Raw genomic sequence first — 23,187 nt, 5'->3', positions numbered from 1 at the left:
TGGGCTCAGAGTTCTCGTGGCATAGGGATTTCTTCATTCTGATTTGATTGCAGGATCACGGTACTCCTGAGCTTGACACCTCCTTCCTCAGGATGTTCAGCAGGTTTTCACAACTCCTTGAGATTTGGGCACAAGATGCAGAGAATCTTATATAGTATAGCAGCATCAGTGACATGCCAGAATAAAGAGGTCATTAAAAGCTTGTTGCTACAATTCTTTAATTTTAATAAATGCTAAATATTAACAATTTATGATATATGCTGACATTTCAAAATATAAGTAATAGCAAGAAGTATCTTGGATGCATAATTAGAAAGATAAAAAAACAATTGAGGGAAGTGGGCAACCGGTCACTAGCCGTAGAACCATTAGTTCTGATGGTTCCATTTATTCATTACGTTCTTGTACTCAGCGTTCGGGGATCCACGAACTCTTGTTGTAGGCTGTTAACCTCTGAGTGCTTGCTTTTGGTCTTTGAGTCTATACTTCCTGTTGGTTCTCCATATTTCTCTTGCTTTCTGTTCATAGTTACTATCCAGACTCTATGGTTCCTTCCCTTTTTTCATGACACCTGTCTTGTTTAAGGTTGTCAAGTTGTACCTGGTTACATGCGGTGAATGTAAGACTCTATTACTAGAGTCTTCTCTGATTAATTTCAGCTTAACCCTTAATTATCTGGGGTTTTATGAGCACATTTAATTCAAGAAACATTTTAGAAATGGGTACTGTGTATACAGTGATTCAGCCTCTGCCTTCTCAGAAATTTAGAGTCTCAGAGTTGAAGCAAGCATCCTGATCCAGAAGTGCTTTCGGATGTGGCTTTCATCTGGTCAAGTTTTTAAGTCTTGTGATTCTCTACGTTTATTATGAAGGTGCAAGTAATGTAAAAAATCGACTAATCTGAGGAGTTTTAAGAATCACACTTTTAAAGCCACACTAACAATTTTTTGTTTTTGTATTTCTAAAAGAAAAGAAACTTCTCTCGTATTGTACCTGTCTTTTCCTCCGCCTTTCCTGAGCTGTGTTATTTAGAGACTGCTTTGTTCTTATTTACAGATGTATCTTCAGCGTAGCACCTTGCCTAACCATATATATACTTGAAAAATACAGAATTAATCAGTTAAGGTTTAAGAGCTGGACTAGTTACAGACAATGTTACCATTAAAAGTCAGTCTCATGGCAGAAATTTAAAAGTTTGATTATAACTAGTATGGGGAAATAGATACAGGAAGAGTAGAAATTTGCATAGTTTGGGGAGGACAATTTGGAATATACCTTTTCCTGTTTTTTGGTAAATTTTACTACACATCTATTCTCTTGTCTACAGGGAGATAATTATTGATTATTAGATGTTTTGGCTTCAGAATTCTCCTTTACACTCTTAAAAATTATTGAAGCTTGAAAAACTATTGTTTATGTGGTTGTAGCTATTAATATTTATCACACTAGAAATTTAAAAATATTTTTGTACTTAGTTAAAAATAAAAATGTAACGTGAGTATTTTTATGAAAAATGATTTTTCAAAAAAAATTAGAGTAGTATTAGTTTGCTTATATGAATCTTCAATACCTGGATTAAAAGAAAAATACCTAATTCTCATATCTACTTCTGGATCCAGTCTGTGGTGAAATGTGATGAAGTATATGCTGGAATCAAGATTGCCGGGAGAAATATCAATAACCTCAGATATGCAGATGACACCACCGTTATGGCAGAAAGTGAAGAAGAACTAAAGAGCCTCTTGATGAAAGTGAAAGAGGAGAGTGAAAAAGTTGGCTTAAAGCTCAACATTTAGAAAACTCAGATCATGTCATCTGGTCCCATCACTTCATGGCAGATAGATGGGGAAACAGTGGAAAGAGTGGCTGACTTTATTTTTTGGGGCTCCAAAATCACTGCAGATGGTGATTGCAGCAGTGAAATTAAGACACTTACTCCTTGGAAGGAAAGTTATGACCAACCTAGACAGCATATTAAAAAGCAGAGACGTTACTTTGCCAACAAAGGTCCGTCTAGTCAAGGCTACCTCATGCGAAGAGTTGACCCTAATGCTGGGAAGGATTGGGGGCAGGAGGAGAAGGGGACAACAGGATGAGATGGCTGGATGGCATCACTGACTCTATGGACATGGGTTTGGGTGGACTCCGGGAGTTGGTGATGGACAGGGAGGCCTGGTGTGCTGTGGTTCATGGGGTTGCAAAGAGTCAGACACGACTGAGCGACTGAACTGAACTGACTGATAGGAAGAAAATTTAGGGTCACACAGATGATGTTGAAAAAGGGAGGAGTATTTTAACAGCTTTTCAGATGGTTGAAGATACTCTTCTTTGATAGATCGAAGCTTGATAGTGGTAAATTCCTTCTTTTTTGTTATTGAAGTATAGCTGATTTACAGTATTATGTTAGTTTAGGTGTACAACATGGTGATTTGATATTTTTATAGATTATACTGTATTTGAAGTTATTATAAAATGTTGGCTGTATTTTTTTTCATTTATTTTTATTAGTTGGAGGCTAATTACTTTACAATATTGTAGTGGTTTTTGTCATACATTGACATGAATCAACCATGGATTTACAAGTATTCCCCATCCCGATCCCCCCTCCCACCTCCCTCTCCACCTGATTCCTCTGGATCTTCTCAGTGTACCAGGCCCGAGCACTTGTCTCATGCATCCAGCCTGGGCTGGTGATCTGTTTCACCCTAGATAATACACATGTTTTGATGCTGTTCTCTCATATCATCCCACCCTCGCCTTCTCTCATAGAGTCCAAAAGTCTGTTCTGTACATCTGTGTCTCTTTTTCTATCTTGCATATAGGGTTATCGTTACCATCTTTGTAAATTCCATATATATGAGGTAGTATACTGTATTGGTCTTTATCTTTCTGGCTTACTTCACTCTGTATAATGGGCTCCAGTTTTATCCATCTTATTAGAACTGATTCAAATGTATTCTTTTTAATGGCTGAGCAATATTCCATGGTGTATATGTACCACAGCTTCCTTATCCATTCGTCTGCTGATGGGCATCTAGGTTGCTTCCATGTCCTGGCTATTATAGACAGTGCTGCAATGAACGTTGGGGTACACGTGTCTCTTTCAGATCTGGTTTCCTCGGTGTGTATGCCCAGGAGTGTGATTGCTGGGTCGTATGGCAGTTCTATTTCCAGTTTTTAAAGGAATCTCCACACTGTTCTCCATAGCGGCTGTACTAGTTTGCGTTCCCACCAACAGTGTAAGAGGGTTTCCTTTTCTCCACACCCTCTCCAGCATTTATTGCTTGTAGACTTTTGGATAGCAGCCATTCTGACTGGCGTGTAGTGGTACCTCATTGAGGTTTTGATTTGCATTTCTCTGATAATGAGTGATGTTGAGCATCTTTTCATGTGTTTGTTAGCCATCTGTCTTCTTTGGAGAAATGTCTGTGTAGATCTTTGGCCCATTTTTTGATTGGGTCATTGATTTTTCTGGATTTGAGCTGCAGGAGTTGCTTGTATATTTTTGAGATTAATCCTTTGTCTGTTTCTTCATTTGCTATTATTTTCTCCCATTCTGAGGGCTGTCTTTTCACCTTGTTTATAGTTTCCTTTGTTGTGCAAAAGCTTTTAAGTTTCATTAGGTCCCATTCGTTTATTTTTGCTTTTATTTCCAGTATTCTGGGAGGTGGGTCATAGAGGATCCTGCTGTGATTTATGTCGGAGAGTGTTTTGCCTATGTTCTTCTCTAGGAGTTTTATAGTTTCTGGTCTTACATTTTTAATCCATTTTGAGTTTATTTTTGTGTATGGTGTTAGAAAGTGTTCTAGTTTCATTCTTTTACAAGTGGTTGACCAGTTGTCCCAGCACCACTTGTTAAAGAGGTTGTCTTTTTTCCGTTGTATATTCTTGCCTCCTTTGTCGAAGATAAGGTGTCCATAGGTATGTGGATTTATCTCTGGGCTTTCTATTTTGTTCATTGATCTATATTTCTGTCTTTGTGCCAATGACTGGAATTATTTCAATTTTTTTGAATTTACTAAGGCTAGATTTATGGCCCAGGATGTGATCTATTCTGGGGAAGGTTCCGTGCACACTTGAGAAAAAGGTGAAATTGATTGTTTTGGGGTGAAATGTCCTATAGATATCAATTAGGTCTAGCTGGTCCACTGTGTCATTTAAAGTTTGTGTTTCCTTGTTACTTTTCTGTTTAGTTGATCTATCTGTAGGCGTGAGTGGGGTGTTAAAGTCTCCCACTATTATTGTGTTATTGTTAATTTCCCCTTTCATACTCATTAGCATAATAAAGTTAATTTTTATGCTTCATCATGGACATTCTTATGGAAAACTGGCATTAAAAAATTTAATGTGAGTGGTATAAGGAATATGATTATTACTAATAAGTCTAGTTTGGTACCATTGTCTTGGTTCATGCCAAGAGGTCAGCAGTTTTACTGCCATTGCTTTCAGATTATTAGTGCAGATGTCCACGTGGTAAAAAATGCAGCTGCTGTCTTATTGTGAAAATGGTTTTGACCTTATTGATTCTTTGAAGGCCCTTGGGGGACCCCCAGCAGTCTGTGGACTACACTTTGGGAACACCTAAGACATATCTGAACACATATATCTATATACAGATGAGTGTCCTTGCAGCATTTTTTTCCCTTTGTTTGTTGGCGTATGATTGCTTTAGTTAGCTTCTGCTGTGCAACGATGTGAGGCAGCCATTTGTATACATATTCCCCCTCCCTGGTCTCCCTCCTCCCCACCCCCAGTCCCCGCCTCTTGTCATCACAGGGCGCTGAGCTGACCCCCCTGTACTGTACATCAGCTTCCCACTAGCTCTCTGGTTTACCATGGCTGAGTGTATGTGTCAGTGCTATTCTCAGTTCGTCCCTCCCTGTCCTTCAGTAGAAGAAAACTGAGTGTTCTCACTATGTGATTGTATGGCTGTGCCATAATTTAGCCAATTATAGGATTCTGCAGCTATTTGTGATACACTGGTATGAAAAGATGTCCAAGACTTATTTTTAAGATACCAAAAACAAATGTTGCATAGCAGTATGTTTAGTCAGATCCCATCTGTATTTAAATAGACATACATATTGTGTGAAGATGTACCTAATCTGTGCAACCTATGGTGTTGTGGGTAGAGGGATATTTTTGCTTTCTATCTTACACCTTCTGGACTGTGGAATCAATTGCGCCCAAGAAGCTTGTGATCTTGTGCAAATTAAATGATAAGCTTGTCACTGGGTACAAGGGAATGGCTTCTGGATTGGTTGAGATGCTTAGCTATTATTGTCTGTTGCTTGTGGGTTATTTTCAACTTTTCTCCACATCCTTATATATTAAAGAGTGAAAGTTTCTTATTAATTTTAGTAAGTAAGCAATTTATCTTTCAGTAACTGGTGCAGTCCATTTGTAATACTTATAGTTGCAGTGAACCCTGCAGGCAGCAGCTGTGGCTGTGTAGAGGGAAGTTTTGGTTAATCATCTATCTTTTTAGCTATTCTCACATTTTTAGTACATGAGCCTCAGCTGCAAAACAGTCTTGTTTGTGATTTACAGAACCATCAGATCTGTAGTTACTATTCGAGTGTTTCAGTGAAAAGAACATGCCTTTTGGAATCAGATTTAGGCCCAAATCTTCTCTCCGTTGGTTACTAGTGGTGCGATCTTGTACAGAGTAACGTCTGAGCCTGTGCTGTTACTGAGGAGTTAGGGATTATATGAGGATCATATCGGTAGTCTGAGTAGCTCAGTGCTTGACGCACGTCAGCTCTCTTGGCTCTTATCTGTCGCTGGTCTGCCGTTCCCCTAACACACCTCACTCTCCGTGTCGCCTTCGTCAGTGTTGCCTGGCTCCACCGAGAAGCTTCTGGTTAGCCTTTCAGGGCTCTCGTTGTCTCTTCTTCTGGGAAGTTCTCTGTTTTCTTTGGGGATAATTGTTTTCCCCTCCTGGCTCTACATCTCACCACTCCGACACTTAACTGATTTTATTTTTCTCCAATTTTTTTAACTTGCAAAGTTTACAGAAAAGCCTAAAGGATAATATAGTGAACAGTTATATACCTTTGGCTCAAGTTCACTGATGAACATTTTGCCACATTTTCCTGTGTCTGTGTGTATCATTTTTTTCCTGAACCACTTGAGAATACAGTGCAGATTTTGTGACATTTCATCCCTCCTTCCATATTTCCCCTATTACTCAAGAAATTTAACACTGTTATAATACCATTGTCAAATATTGAAGTTAATATTCAGATTTCTCTAATTATTTAAATTTTTTTTTTTTTTTGCATCCAGGATCATGTCTGTAGGTTCGTCTCTTTAGACTATTCCTTATGCATTTTTTGGTCTTTTCATGACTTGACATTAAAAAAAATTATTATTTTGCTTTTGTTTTAAAAAATAACTTTATTTATTGGCTGTGCTGGGTCTTTGTTCTGACATTTTTAAAGAGTATTAGTTTGTAGGTTCCACAATCTTGATCTTGAGAAAACAGTCACAGAGATCATACAAAGCTGTTTTTTGTTTGTTTTGTTACATCTCTCCTCACATTGTGATTTCCTGTGAGAATGGGAAAGGCAGCTCCTGACAGATGTAAGAAAAAACCGGCCGACACTCCATATCTGTTCGACCTCGGTGTTTCTTATTAGAGTTGGCCTGGCGTTCACAGCTAGGCTGTGTTGTTCCCCTGTTGAATATAAGCAGTTTCACAGAATAGGAACATTAGACAAGGGCACTCTGTGTCTTTGGATCAAGACTAAAACAAGACCACTCTGTAATCATGTCTGAACACAGACAAAAACATGAACATTGTCAAGTCACAAAAATGATCAAGGTTCACTTCATTCTGGCTACCATGATGACTATAGATTTTTTTTTTTATAAATCACAGCCTTAGCCTCTCTTCATTCTTCTTGCCTCATAATAAGATTTATTAAAACCGTAGAGTCGTAGAAGTATATAGAATTAACAGATTCTTAGAATTGCTCCCACTTCCTGATGGGGCAAAGCCCCACTTCTTTGAATCTTTCCCCAGCACCCAACACAAACTCTAATTCTGTAAGTCCTTTCTAACACCCTCTGAGTGAAATGCCCCAGGGTTCCCCAGAGTATACATTCTTGTTAGTTGTAAGGAGTCTTAAATCTAACTTCTTTAACTAGAGGTATGTTCTTGGTGCTGTTGACTAGAGGGAATTCACACCTAAGAACTTGGCCTCTCTCTTCTTTTTTGCCCGGTGAATGAGTTTTTAATACAGTTAGGAGTTAGCACCAAGATTCTCTGGCTAGTTTCTTACTGGTCAAGGATAACCTTTAGGTTTGTTTAACTGGTTTTTGGTTACTGACAGTTGCATTTTAAAAAAGCTGTAAATACTGCTTTCATGAGTTGTTCTTCATAATTTAAAAAAAAGATAGAGAAGATTTCAAAGACAGCTTAGAAATCAAAGAGAGAGACTATTTTCAGTGCTTTACCAGCTTTGTGAGAAGGTTTTGGTTTAATTTTCCTTCTGCCACTTTTAATAGCAAACCATTGTGGAGTAATTTGGAGGTGGTAGAGTGACTTAAAGATAATATATACACACTCACACACAAATAATATAGTACATAATATGTAATACTGCATAATAAACCTCAGGAAAAATTTGTTTTATATTTTCTATCATAAATTACCTATAATTTTTCTACTTTCCACAAGAAAATAAAATTTCCACTCCTGTAAATGGAAGTTTAAAGGCTGTAAGAGAAGCACCTGTTTATAATTTCTCATTGTTGTTGACTTTCAAGGGAGGTTTTGATGATATTAAAAGATTAACAGTTTGAGAGTAGCCCCTAGGGTGTTGTCTCCCATTAGAATTACTGTTGAATCTTGCTACTTTTAAATTTAATTGTCAAATTAGATGGCTTTGTTACATGTATTAGAGCCAGTAGTCAATGCATTAAAATTTATCTGCTTTTCTTTGTCTTTGCTACCAATACTGTTTTTTATTTTTGTTTTTCTGAAATATCTTAGGAACAAAGAAGTGAACGTGTTCTTTCATCATTTGTTCTGATGATAGGGTTCAGTGTAATTGAACCTTTTAATGCATTAGCCTTTAATTTTGGTTGTACTGTGAAAAATGTTCTAATTCATCTCTGCTTGTCCAAGTTTAGTGGAATAGGAATGCATAGATCAATAGAAATAGAACAAAAACACACCTTTGACATGTTTATTCTACTTAGAAGTTGATATACTCACAACTTAAGCATTTAAATCTAGTTTAATAGGGAGGTGAGGTGAGTCATTGATCACACTAGGATTAAAGCTGCCAAATTTTTATGTATTTGTTTCAACTAGTAAACTAGCGTTTTTTAGGATGTCATCAAATATGAGGAAGTTTTTCATTTATATTTCTCAACAAATTGTTAGTTCATTTAAAGATAATATCAGGTGGTCTTGTAGGTTGAAACATAATATAATGTGTGTATTTTCTGTATTTCTGTTCTAAGATTACAGATGCTCACACAATTACTACTACTAAATTTATAGGTACTACAGTTTGCTTTTTTGTTTAAAGGATAAATATGCTGGACAATAATCATAAGCACCGATGAATACTCAAATTCTTATTTAGGCAAGAGAAGGGATAATGGACATTTTTAGCTGTCATTTTAACCTGTTTGGCCAATGTTTTTTTTCCCCCACGATTGAATATCTTAGGTTGTTTTCAGGCCAGAGAATTTGTGCTACATGTTATAGCTCTCAGAAGTTTGTTTCCAGATACTATTATTGATAGGTAAGGTAGCAGTGTCACTTTAGACATCTTTTTGTCACTGGAAGAATTTAATGTAGCTGTTGAGTGTGACCTGGAAACTAGTAGATTTAGCATAATGAATAATATTAGTTTTGGTCTCTACTCTGGGTGGGCCTCAGGCAAGGTGGCTCCAGACTGATCAGGAATCCAAGCTCCTTCCTGCCTTGTTCTGTCTTGTTTTTAACCTCCCACATCCTGGTCCTTCCTGGAAGAGGAAAAGGAGATAGAAGAAAGAGGAGAATGGGGAGAAGGAGGATGTATAGTAGTTATTTCTTAAGGAGATTTCTGGTAAGCTGTAAAATGAAATTTCATTTATATATTATTGGCCAGAATTTAGTCCAAATGTAACCTCAAGGCAAGCTGGAAATTATAGTCTATTTCCGCCCCCGGGGTTCTCAGATAGCTCAGTGGTCAAGAATGGGCCTACCCGTGCTGGAGACATAGGAGATGTGGGTTTAATCCCTGTGTTGGGAGGATCCCCTGGAGAAGGAAATAGCAACGCACTTTAGTATTTTTGTCTGGAAAATTCCGTGGACAGAGTTTCTAAGTTTTTATTATTTACTCATACAGTCAACAAAAATATATTAGCCTGTTCTATATACTGGACATTATGATACTACTTGAAGATTTAAGGAAACCATAATTGGTTTATTAAGAGCTTACTATGTGCTTGATGAGGAGGGCATGGAAACCCACTTCAGTATTCTTGCCTAGAGAAACCCATGGACAGAGGAACCTGGTGGGCTACAGTCCATGGGGTCACAAAGAGTTGGACACGACTGAAGTGACTGCGCATGCATGCATGTGCTTGGTATGGAACTATTCATTTTGAGTACATTGTTCATTTTCTCCATTTTGTAAATTAGGACGTCATCAGCCTAAATTTTATAACTACCAAATGAGAGCGCAAGTAGTTTGAACCCAGGTCTATCTCTCAAACCATGTCTTTCAGTTGTTATGAAGTAGACCTTTCATTAGACTTGAGACACATTGAGCTGAGGCATTTAATTGTTCAGTTTCAAATTCTTGCCTTGGGTAGTATAACTAGGAGTCTTTCTCTTTTTTTTAAGGTTGACTAGCGTTTTTGTGATCATACTACCTTGCTTATACTTCATAGATTTGTAAAAACCTGTTCATTTTCTATGTAACTATTTCTATTGTTATATATACACCCATTTCTGTTGTTATATACATTTCTATTCTATTTCTGTTTAAAAACCTGTTCACTTTCTGTTAACCATTTTAAGGTGATGTCATGATTAAAATCAACAAGCTTGAACCTCAGTTATTTTCCACAAAGCCTAGTTATTATCTTAAGTTTGTCAGCTGGGCTATAGTGTAATCCTACATGTAAGTGCTGGTTTTAAAGTATGTGGGATTAGAAGTGTGTGATGTTTCCTATCTTATAACATCTTTTTTTTCTTTTTGTAATTCTGTGCTCTCACAATAGAGTTAAGCATTTTGAAACAAATTTCCCTATAAACAAGGGAGAGTGGAGATTTGGCACAAATTTAGTTAGCATACCAAAACTTAATCATTAATTGTGTTTCTGAGTGAGTGGAAAACAGATGTGATATTTTAAAAAGTTGCTAAAAACAAATTTCCTTACCTTATCGTTATATTAAGTGCTTAGTAAGCTGCTGGAAGAAGTGTGGCAGTGTAAAAGTGACCTCTTTTCTCTCTGTACTCTCAGATGTACAGTATTTAATGCTTTGACTAAAGCAACTGTGGGCTCTGTTTTAATCCTCCCTTTCGTTCGTTTGCGGCTTTGTGATAACTGCAAAGAAGTTGATTTATTTCCAATAAGTTGTGGTGCCTATAACTAAGAATCTCTTTATGCCTCTGTTTTCATTAACATTTTGCAAAGCCACTCAAGTATGGGATGTGTTACTCTTTTGATTTTGTAGTTTTTTAAATCTAAACTGCAATCAGTATGATACATGGCGTGTGACAAATGCCAACCGGTAATCTTATCTGAGAGTAGTACAAAATGCTCATATTTGAAAATGTCTTATCAGCATTCAAATTGTATATATCATTAAAACAATTTCTATGAAAACCACCTTTCGATCACCTTGAAAACCAGAGCTCACTGCGCCGCGCGGGTTCTCTATTTTCTCACAAGCATGCTTTATGTACACTGACAGCATCGCACGTGGAAATTGGCTCGAAAGCTTTTTGCTTCACGCTGAGGTGTTTGACCCCACTGCCATACAGATGTTCTTATAATTTCCTCTCTTCGACTCCCTTTATAAATCAAAAAAGACTGGGAAAGGGAAAATTATATGAGTAATTGCAGTATTAAATTACTGTAGAAAACTATTTGAGTTCTTTATAATTCTCTTTTCAACTTTAGTTTCAAATTGCCAGCTTCTTAAATGGTAAGTTTTTTGTATTGACAGTCTTTAGATTATGACAGCACTATTTATTGACTAGTTGACACCTCGGCCTCCTGTTTTATCAGAAACGTTACTTTCTTCCCTGGTGGGAGCACGAGTGATTGCAGTTATGGAGACTAGATTTGACTTCAGAAGACTGCATGATGAGCACAGCAGATAGGCAGTGTGGGCCTGCTGCTGCTTTCTCATTGTGAACCTCAACTGTTATAAACCAGCTTTGATCTTTCTTTCCTTCAGTGTTGACTCTTATTTAATTCTAGGACGATTTGATGAAACTGTTATAGAAGAGAGGAGACAGTGTGCTGAAGATCTGCTGCAGTTCTCTGCCAACATTCCTGCTCTTTATAACAGTAAACAGCTTGAAGATTTTTTCAAGGTTTGGTGTTCTTTCTGGAATATTTTGTATCTTATTAAATGTCTTTATTTTCTGATTTGTAGTAAAGCAAGATTTAAGTTTTTTTTTTCTTCCCTGAACAAAATGTCATTTACTTTTGAATTTCATTATTCAGTAAAATAACTAGAAGTTAATAGTAAATAACACATCTGGCGTGTCTTCTGTTTCTCTTGTGGAGATGTGTACAGTTTGTGATTCACAGATTTAAGAAAATTGTTGCAGAGGTCTTAGAGATTATCTAATTCATCATAATTGAAATACATTAAGACATTTAAATATCATGAAGCTCCAATAGTTATCTTCACTTTTTGAGGTGACTTTCAGTAATAGACTTCTTTGGGGGACAGAAACCACTGTAAGTCCATATTAAATTTGTTTTAATTAGACTAATTTGTGTAAAGATAGAACAAAAATAGTCCATGTACAACTTAAAGAGGTAGTCTAGTACAAACTGTATTACCAGAGATCTTTGGATATTAGTGTTTTGAGTTTCTTGACATGAGATGCCTTCATTCTGAGTTCATTATCATTTTTACTAATAATATTCTAGTTTATTATGTATTGAATTTGTGCTAGTTGTTGGTTAATATCAATGTCTTTATTCAGTATTAATGTCTTAATTTTTCTATTATATTTAGCTTTCTAGACTAAAGCTAGATGATTGTGCCATAATTATTTTTTCCCTCCTTTAACTAAAAATTTACTCAATTGTATAAATGTAATTTCTTAGAACATGTAGCCAGCAAGGTATATGAGGATCTTACAAAAGAATATTATCTACAAAAGGAATTTATTTTTTATGGCCTATTTTAGTTTGCTGAAGGAAGTTGATCTTTTGAAAGACATTACAAACCTGTGATTTAGAAATAATAGTAGAAAAGTTTGTGGCAATAAGGTTCTTCCTGATTGACTTTGTTGCTTTATTTTTCATTACTCTGCAAACTGGGCTGAGATGATGAATTGGCTTCTGCTTATGACCTAATGCAGATGTTTAGGATAAAAGACCAAATCAAATTGATACAGTATTAGCTGTTTGCTAAATACAGCTATTTCTGTATGGCAGGGAATCTATGCTTATAGAAAAAGACAGCATTATTAAGCAAGAAGAATATTTTTTTTTTAGAAATTTATGAAATTTTGAAATTCATAGAAATTTATAGAAATTATGAAAGTCAGTCTTGCAAATTAACACATACCAAGGGCTAAAAAAAGAATATAGAGATCAGATTGTAGATTTTGAATAACTTAAATAAAAGCTGTTCATTCTGTTTCTTTTGGATCTGGGAATTCCTCATTGTAACTGTTGCTGAAAGATACTTATTTTTGGTTTATGTGAAATAAGAAACAAAAGAAGAGGAAGAAAAAATTGGGCAGTTTAAGAAAAGTCAAGCTAGTCTTGGAAAATATCTTGGAAATATCCTAAGCAGTGTGTTTGGTGGGAGAGGTTTAATATGATTTATATTGATTTAAATATATTTAAATATGATTTAATATGATTTAATATCATAGCAGTGATGCTTAGTTTCTTAATGTAGAGATAAGTAAATATGGTCTTTGAAGGTTATTTAACTCCCAAGTAAGCAACAAAGCAAAACTCACTATGTTATCTTGTTTATCTCACACAAGGTTTTTTTTTCATATATGTACATATTTTTAAATTATAGCTGATTTACAGGATTATATAAGTTTCAGGTGTACAGTATAGTGAGTCACAGTTTTAAAGGTTGTGCCTGTTAATAGTTCCTGTAAAATATTGGCTGTATTCCCTGCGCTGTACCGTATATCCTGGTAGCTCTTAACCCCTACTCCTATTTTGCTCTTCACCTTTTCCCTCTTCCCAAATGTAACCACTAATTTCTCTGTGAGTCTGTTTCCTTTTTCTATTTTATTCGTTAGTTTGTTTTTTAGATTCCACATACAAGTGTTATCAAATAGCATTTGTCTTTCTCTGACTTTTTTCACTAAACATGACACCCTCTGAGTCCATGCATTGTTGTTGCAGATGGCAAAATTTCATTATTGGGGAATGTAAAATGGTAAAAATCACTTTGGAAAACAGTTTGGCAGTTTCTTAAAAACATAAGCTTCTGTTGATCTGTGTGCCTGTTCTTTTACTAATACCATACTATCTTGATTACTGTAGCTTTATAATAAGTTCTGAAATGAGAAAGTGTAAGTTATCCCATTATATTTGTATTTTTTCTGAGTTATTACAGCAGTTTTGATTCTTTTGAATTTTCATAAAATGTTTTAACATCAGTTTGTCCATGTGAGCACAGAATTCTGATGAAATTTTGATTGGAATTGTATTAGGTATACAGTTCAATGTGGGGAGAATTGTTATCTTACTATTATAATCTGTGAACATGAAATAACTCACCATTTATTTAGGTATTCTTTATCTCAGCACTGTTTGTGATTTTCCTGTATAAGGTACTTCTTTTGCCAAATTTAATACAAAATATTTTGTTCTTTTGATGCTATTATGAATGGAATTGTTCTTTCATTTAGCATTGTGCTTTAAAGGTTATATATATTTATATTTATATAGCCATGTTATAGCTGGTATCCATTAATTCCTTAATTTATTTTTAAATACTAATTATAATTTTCCTTTGTGTGGATCCATAGATATATCACATTTTGTTTATCTATTCATCAAGTTGATGCACATATGGGTTGTTGTCTCCTTTGACTACTATGAATGATGCTGTTATGAATATTGGCATATAAGTTTTTGCGTGGACATTTTTTGTTTCTCTTAGGTATATACTTAGGAGTGGAATTGATGTGGGAAGATTTTAAATTCTAATTCAGTTTATTTTCTTGTATAGGTCTATTCTAATTTTCTCTTTTTACTTGATACTTGATACATCTTGGTCACGTGTTTTACTAGGAGTTTTCATCTGAATTCTGTAATTTGTTCATACTGTTCACTTACAGTGTTTCTAACTCCCATAGGAATGGTAGTGATATCCCCTCTTTCATCCATGATTTTGGTAATTTGTGTCTGTTTTCTCTTGACCCATCTAGCTAACAGTTTGGTATTTTTGTTCATCTTTTCAAAAGATCGACTTGGTTTCATTGATTTTTTTTTTTCCCTGCATTTTTGTATTTCATTACACTGATTTCTGTTCTAAACTATATTTACTTCCTTTCGCATGCTTTGAATTTACTTTGCTTTTTATCTGATTCCTTAATTCCTTAAATTGGAAGCTTTAGTTATTGATTTGAGATGGTTTTTCTTGTCTAACATAGGCATTTACAGCTATAAATTTCCCTCAGCACTGTTTGAGCCTCATCCCATAAGTTTTTGTTTTATTTTCACTTTTATTCAGTTTGAAGTATTTTCTGATTCCTTTTATGATTTTTCTGTTGACCCATTGGTTATTTGGAGAAATGTTCTTTAATTTCCAAACATTTGTGGATATCTTAAAGTTTCATCTGTTACCGATTTCTAATTTTGTTGTGGTTATGATCCGAAGATATGCATTGTATGATTTCAGTCCTTTTGAATTTATTGAGACATGATTTATTTCCTAGCTTGTGCTCTACGCTGGAGAATGTTACATGTTGACATATTCTGTTGTCAGGTGGAGTTATATTTATTAATTCAGGTGGAATAAATATTAATTCAAGTTAGTTGATAGTATTGTCTTCATTATCCTTGCTGATTTTCTGTCTAGTTGTTCTAGCAATTATTGAGATTGAGGTATTGAAGCCTCTAATTATTATTGTTGAATTTTCTATTTTTCTTTTCAGTTATGTTGATTTTTACTTCATTTTGGGCCTTTTTTGGCGTGTGCATGTATGTTTAGAATTGTTCTATCTACCTGATGAAATGATTTACTTAATCTTATGAAATGTCCCTCTTTCTAGTAATGTTTATTGTCTTAAAGTCTGTTTTGTGTGATTTTAATATAGGCAGTCTAGGTTTCTTACAATCTGCATGTACTTTTCTTTTAATTTTGCTTTCAAGCTGTTTGTATAATTGAATCTAAAGAGTATTCTTACATGCACTGTATATAGTTTGATCCTATTTTTTTAATCTAGTCTGAAAACTGCTGTTGTTGGTGTGGTATTTAGTCTTTTTGTATTCAGTTATTGAGAAGACTGATATTTTGTCTGTCATTTGCTATTTTTTATATGTCATACATATTTTTTGGTTTTTCATTTCTACTTTATGCCACCTTTTGTATTAGATGGGTACTGTTTATTGTGCCACTTAAATTCTTTTTTTTTTTAATGTATGTGCTCTTATTAAAAAAAATTATTTATTTGGTTGCACCAAGTCTTAGTTGTGGCACACAGGCTCAGTAGTTACAAGGCATGGGCTTAGTTGCTCTGCCACCTGTGGGATCTTAGGTCCCCCCTCTAGGTTTTGAACCCAGGTCCCCTGCATTGCAGAGCAGGTTCTTAACCACTGGTTTCCAGTGAAGTCCCTTATGTATGTGCTTTTAAAAGTTATTTCTTACTGTTTGCATTTTAATTTATGACAATTTACTTGATAAGAATACCAAATTCTAGTAAAATAGAGCTTTATGGTGCAAACTTGGTCTGTCAACTCCTTTTTTATTATTATCATCATAGACAGCATATTAAAAAGCAGAGACATTGCTTTGCTGACAAAGGTCTGTCTAGTCAAATCTCTGGTTTTTCCAGTAGTCATATATGTATGTAAGAGTTGGACTATAAAGGAAGCTGAGCGCTGAAGAATTGATGCTTTTGAACTGTGGTGTTGGAGAAGACTCTTGAGAGTCCCTTGGACTGCAGGGAGATCCAACCAGTCCTTCCTCAAGGAAATCAGTCCTGAATATTCATTGGAAGGACTGATGCTGAAGCTGAAACTCCCAATATTTTGGCCACCTGATGCAAAGAACTGACTCATTGGAAAAGACTCCAATGCTGGGAAAGACTGAAGGCGGGAGGAGAAGGGGACGACAGTGGATGAGACGGTTGGATGGCATCACCAACTCAATGCACATGAGTTTGAGCAAGCTCTGGGAGGTGGTGATGGACAGACAGGGCAGCCTGGCGTGCTGCAGCCCATGGGGTGGCAAAGAGTCGGACTGAGTGACTGAACTGAACTGATACCTCATATATAAACAGAACAGTACAGTGTTAGCAGTGTCTTTTTAAAAAGTTAAGGGAGGAAAAATAAGACCACATATATACGTAGTCTTTTTATCTGCCCTATTTCTCTCTCTCTTTTTTTTTTTGATGTTCTTTATTTGTTTAGGTGAATTGGAATTGCCATATGTTATTCTTTTCTTTCAGCTTGGAGGACTGTAGTTTTCTTTTGTGTGTGTAAGGCAGATTTGCTAGTAATAGAGTCTCTGGTCCTTATCTGGAAATGTTTTTATTTACCCATCTTTTTTTAAATTTTAAGAATAATTTAATATGTTAGCTTTGACAAACAACTATATAATAATGTCAGTTTTAAATGTAAAGAAATGGATCCTTGCAGGACCAAAATAACCCCCAGGCCATGAGATTGGTTTTTACTTTTTCCTTTTTTTTTTGTTTCAACAATTGTGCACCACAGTGGTTCAGCATACAAGGCGGATGTGGTGAATATGAGAGCTGCAGTTTGCAGTATACCACATCTAGAACTCAGAGGAGCTGAATTAGACAGAAGTGGTAGTCATTCTAGTTAAAGAGCCAGGAAACATCCGGACAAGTTGGTCTACAGCATCAAGAGTATCCATATAAGTGTCTTTTTCTTAATGATCAGAGGCCCCATATTGTCTCCAGTTTCTTCATTGTGTTTTGTGTCAGATCCATCACAGAATGGGAACTATTTTGGACCTTCAGCAGTGTCGTCAGTACACAGCTTTATCTGCCAAATCTTCCATGTCAAAAGCATATACTACCTTGGGGTTGTCTTTCCGGATGAGAGGGTTTGCCCTAGATTTGTTGCGATGACTTTAAAATCTTTTGCAAGCTGGGTAACAGGTGCAGCCGTCCCAGCAGCAGTGGTGCTGCTGTAGCCCGTTCGGCTTGTATGCTGGACGTTGTGCTCCTGGCACCGTCCCTTGCAAGGGTGTGCCTTTGCCCATCATTCTTAAAGAGCAGTCTGGCAGGCTGCAGTTCATGGGATCGCAAGAGCTGGACACGATGTAATGCTATCTTTCTTTCTTTTTTGTTGGACATAGAGAATTATCAATTGACATGTTTCTTTTTTAAAAAATTCATTTATTTTACTTTTGACTATGCTGGGTCCTCGCTGCTTTGCACGGGCTTCCTCTGGTTGCCGTGAGCAGAGGCCTGTCTTCCCTGTGGTGTGTGGGCTTCTCACTGCGGTGGCTTCTCTCGTTGCGGGCCACAGGCCTCGGTGTGCACAGGCTTCAGTAGTTGCAGTCCATGGGCTCAGTGGTTGCGGCTCGAGGGCTCGAGTGTTGTGGTGCACAGGCGTAGTTGCTCCGCGGCGTGTGGAATCTTCGAACCCACGTGGCCGGGTTTTGTGAGATTTTTATGTGGGATTTAAGTCACATAACGTATAATTCACCATCGGCAGGTGGATTCTTATCTACTGTGCCACCAGGGAAGTCCCACAGTGTTTCTTTTAGCACTTTGAACTTCTCATTCCTCTGCCTTTTGTCCTTTATTGCTTTTTTATGTGAAGTCAGCTGTTAATTATACTATGGCTCCACTGTATACGTCTTTTTCTAGTCTTTCAGAATTTAGCTTTTGTCTTTCAATTGTGTGCCTAGGTGTTGATCTCTTTCTGTTAATTTTATTTTGGGTTTATCTTCTTATATTTGTAGATTAATTTTTTAAAATCAAATTTGGAAAGTTTTCTGCCCTCATCTTCTCAAATATTTTTTAGCCCTTTTTTCCCTCTCCTGTCTGGTACTACCATTATATATAAATTGGTATGTTTGATATTGTCCTGCAGCTCTCCCTGATTCTCTTTATTATAATGTTCATTTTTTCCCTATGATCTTCATATTCGATACTTTATATTAATCTTCAAGCTCATTGATTATTTGTCTTTCTCAGATCTATTGTTGAACTTCTCTAGTAAATTTAAAATTTTGTTATTAAACTTTTCAACTCCAGGATTTTCATCTGGTACTTTTAAAAAAAATTGAGATCAAGTCACATAATGTAAAATTCACCATTTAAGGTATACAGTTCAGTGTTTTTTTTAGTATATTCACATGGTTAGGCAACCATTGTTACTACCTAATTCCAGAACATTTTTATCACCCCATAAAGAAACCTTAGAGGCTTCCCAGGGGACTCAGTGGTAAAGAGCCTGCCTTCTTATGCAGGAGATGCAGGAAATGCAGGTTCGATCCCTGTGTCAGGAAGATCCCCTGGAGGAGGAATTGGCAGCCCACTCCTGTATTCTTGCCTGGAAAATCCTATGGATAGAGAGAGGATCCTGGTGGCCTACAGCCCATGGGAAAGCAAAGAGTCGGACATGCCTGAGCGACTGAACACACAAAGAAACTTTATACCCATCAGCGTTCACCCTTCCTATACCATTTGCCCCAACCTGTAGAAAACACTAATCTGCTTTCTGTCTTGATGGATTTACCTATTCTGGACATGAATGGAATCATCCAATATATGGTCTTTTGCATCTGACTTGTTTCACATAGCTTAATGCTTTCAAGGTTCATTTGTATTGTATGTAGCTTGTATCAGTACTTAAATCCATTTTATGGTTGAATAATATTCTATTAAGTGGATATAAATATATCACATTTTGTGTATTCACTCTTCATCACACTTTTCTGTTTCATTGAATGTCTTGTAATTTTGTTGTTGAAAACTGAAAAGTTTGGATAATATAGCAAATCTGTGTTCTGATTTGTTTCCCCTGAGGGTTCTTGCTGTAGGTTTATCAGTGTGTTTAGTAACATGTCTGTAGTAAATCTGTGGAGTCTGTTTGATGTACAGTGTGTGACTGTTAATATTTCTGCTCAACATAATGTCTTTATGTATTTTTGTACCTGGCTTGGTATTGGTTAGCCCTGTGTAAGCATAGCTTGGGTCAGCCAGTGGTTGTTCTTTGCTTGTACACTTTGTTTCATTCTATATCTCCCTTAATGGTGATGATTCTTTGTGTGTTTTAAAGGATCAGGCATGTTTTAAGTTTGCTCTGGCTTTTGATTTCCTCTGGGGTCTCTTGCGTTTCCTCTGTGCATGTGCACCCTCTCATGGTTTGCCAGGGATTTGCAGATAGCGTGATCCCTCTCTGGTTTTTCCTTCATGTTTAGGTGGAGAGCTTATTAAGAACCCTTATAGCTCGGCCGTTTTCTGGATCTTCCTGCTAAATGTCTGGCCAGTGTGCTGGTCTCTTGCTAACTGCAACTTTGTGCTGCTACTGAGTCACTGTTCTTGCCATGTTTGGCACTGAGATTACTGCTATTGCTGATCACACTGTTTGGAGTGGACCTCTTTCTCTGCTTAAGTCTGAATCATGCCCGTCTCTTCTGCAAGTGAATCTGCTAGTTTTTAAAGTTTGTCTTCCCTTGTATGATTATCGTGGCAACCCAGATGGGATGGAAGATGGAAACAACCCCAGGCAAGAATGCCCCAAATTCCCACAGTTCTTACCTGTGGTTCTGTAGTTTTCCATGAGTAGCCACTTATTCATTTGTTCTGTGTTTTTTTGTCACTTTCCAGAGCCCTGGAATGGTTGTTTTGACCGTTTTCTCTAGTTTTGTCATTGCCTTCTGGGGGGAGAGCATTTACTAACTTCCCACCATATTTGGATATTCCAGCACATCTGAACTCCCCTCCGCCTGCCTCCAAATTGACTCTTCATTAATCAAAACCTTTGAGATACTGTATAATAAGAGTTTCTTTTTATTGAATATTCAGAAACACTAAAAGGTTATTATTTTTGAACTGAAGATTTAAAATAGAATTGTGGCATATTTTCCTACTCCTTTAGTTCCTCTAGAACAGTTTTTATTATTATTGTTTCATTAAAGATTTATTCTTTATTATCTATTTTTTTATTAAATTGTTTATTAAATTAAGTAAGTAAAATTTCCCTAGGATTTTGAGCTAAAACATTTTTTGTATTCTTTAGTATTTTTTTATAAGAAGATTTTATATCAGCTAGTAATACTAACAAATAATAATTTATTGAGTACTTACATTGTTTTAAACCCTTTATATGCATGAAATCTTTTAGTCCTGAGAAATCCTTGAGTTATTTATATACACCTTATTTCCATTTTATAGGTAGGTAACTTAAAGTCACATACCTGGTAGTAGAAGAGGTAGTTAATAGTTGAAAAGCACTTTCTATTATGTGAGATTGTAGGTAAAATTAACTTTGTCTATTAAAATGCTCAAAAATACTTTTAGATTTCCTTAGGATTTGGTTTGGATGTTGTTTAAAGGATGGCTTAGTGTAGAATAGATACTCTACTTTTTGGAGAAAAAGTCAATTGTAATCTGTTATTTGAATACATATAATAAAGTGATAAAAATTCAAACATTTTCAGTGTTTCAGTTCACTTAAAACTCAAGGAAGTAAAATTTGATAATTTGGAGGGACCATTTCACATTTCTCTTCCTTTAACTGGCAGGGAGACTTGATGAGGTAAAGATGTTGTTGAGAGTAGGAGGGAAGGATCCTTGTGCCGTCATAGAGAGGAAACAGGGAGCTTGTATTTCTCTTGGGCTTTGCTATCCTGGTAGTAGTGTTTGGGGGTATAGAACTGTTGGTGGAAGGTAGAAGGAAAGATGTTAAAGAGCAGAAGAGTTGTTATTTTAATTGTTGGTTGGTTAGTTGCTAAGTTGTGTCCGACTGACTCTTTTGCGACCCCATGGACTGTAGTCCTCCAGGCTCTTCTGTCCATGGTGTTTTCCAGGCAAGAATACTGGAGAGGGTTGCCATTTCCTTCTCCAGGGGATCCTCCCCATCCAGGGATCAAACCCGGGTCTCCTGTATTGCGGGTGGATTCTTACCACTGAGCCACCAGGGAAGCCCATTAATTTAGTTCTGTAAGGGTTATAAGCCTTTAGAGTATTCAGTCCATAAAGCCACAGCACAGAATCACACCACACCACTTGCCTGACAGAGCAGTCTCTAGTTGCACACAAAGTAAGAGAAAATAATCTTTTTAGGCATGAATTTGGAAACGTAAATGTAGAATTAAAATGATGGTCACACGGATAAATCAGTTTTATGTTTATTAAAAATGTTTCCTTAGGGAGTTCCCCAATGGTCCAGTGGCTAAGACTCTGAGCTCCTAATGCAGGGAGCCTGGGTTTAATCCCTGGTTGGGAACTAGATCCCACATGTCACATCTAAGACCTGATGCAGCCAAATAAATGAATAAATATTAAAAGAAAATGTTTCCTTAATAAGCATCTTAAATTTATTTCATTTTGTGCATTGTATTCAAATGATTCTCAAATATACTTTTTGGATCATTTGAGGTACTGTGTGGTATGTTGTATTTTTTAGTTTGGTAAAATTAAATGACTTCCTAATGGAGTCCATAATTTATCACTAAGAAAGACTAGTGACTCTAAAGATACTGAATAACGTTCCCCACTTTAGCTGGTGGACTTTTTCTTTTTCTGCATTTTAAAAAGATGAGCACTTTTGATTGATTTCAGATAACATGCTTTTGTAAAAAGTCCACATTATTATAAACATTATAAAATTCCTCTTGAATTAAAAAAGTTTTAGAGTAGCATAGGTTTACAGAAAAATTATGCAGAAAGTATAGAGTTTTCCCATATATTCACCTTTCTCCCTCACAGTTTCCCTGTTGTTAGCATCTTGCCTTGGTGTGTACATTTGTTACATTTGATAAACCAATATGGCTATTCCTTTTGATTTTTTAAAAGCAGTTGTAATCTAGTTTAATAGATGAACATTTTTGTAATTCTTATAAATACTTGCGGTAACTATCATTCATTCATTGCTGATTTTTTAAAAATAATCATATTGACCATGAAACACAGTTACTCTGATCTTTTTAGGGTGGGATAATCAATGATGGCTCTGAATTGATTGGTCCTGTTGAAGCTTATCCAGATTCCCTCACTGATAGCTTTCCTGAGTGCAGCACAGAAGGTAAGAGATTTTTATATTTAATTTTTTTTCATTTCAGTGGTTTTGGTTGCTGCAGACTGTAAATCATATCTACATAGCCCAAATCAGATGGATATAGGAGTTTAAGAGTATTGTACTAATTCTAAGGTACTTTTTTCTTCACATCTTAACATCATTGATATTGAGTACATGGTATTGGGTTGATGATATATTAACTGACAGCTTTTTTCTTCCTTTTTTTTTTGTTTTTTGTTTTGCTTTTTTCTTTCTTAGTGATATATAAAATAATGATTTGTCCTACAATTAATGGCTTCTTAGATTTGTTGAAATGTGGTATAGTAAGTGTTCAGAATTTGTATTGTTTAGTATAAGAATGCCTTTCTAAAATTTATTTAGCTGGATCTGACTTTCAGACAATTAATTTCAAAAAGGGCTTTAAAAATTTAGTCATGTACCAGAAAGAATAAATCTAAGTCAGTTTTAGTATTTTTGATATTCTTTATAATAACATGAGTCTAAACCAAAGCAATTTTTGTACTTTTAATCACTTTAATTCAAGAATGCTTAATCTCTTGC

At 35.9% G+C, this 23,187-nt stretch overlaps 1 protein-coding gene across 4 annotated transcripts in view; it reads left to right on the top strand.

Annotated features, from left to right (window-relative positions):
* The window catches only part of RPS6KC1 (ribosomal protein S6 kinase C1), a 195,606-nt gene that overhangs the window by 35,648 nt on the left and 136,771 nt on the right, over nucleotides 1-23,187 (top strand). For 3 of the 4 annotated variants that reach the window (XM_061160965.1, XM_061160968.1, XM_061160964.1), the window contains exons 4-5: nucleotides 11,440-11,555; nucleotides 22,539-22,632. In XM_061160965.1, the coding sequence (XP_061016948.1) occupies nucleotides 11,440-11,555; nucleotides 22,539-22,632 (210 nt within the window). The remainder of the gene's footprint in view (nucleotides 1-11,439; nucleotides 11,556-22,538; nucleotides 22,633-23,187) is intronic. The other variant, XM_061160966.1, reaches the window with a different exon arrangement.

Source organism: Dama dama, chromosome 14, assembly GCF_033118175.1.
Source record: "Dama dama isolate Ldn47 chromosome 14, ASM3311817v1, whole genome shotgun sequence".
NCBI classification, from domain to species: domain Eukaryota; kingdom Metazoa; phylum Chordata; class Mammalia; order Artiodactyla; family Cervidae; genus Dama; species Dama dama.
Note: the sequence above shows the minus strand (reverse complement) of the source record. Positions and strands in the feature narration are given on the sequence as shown.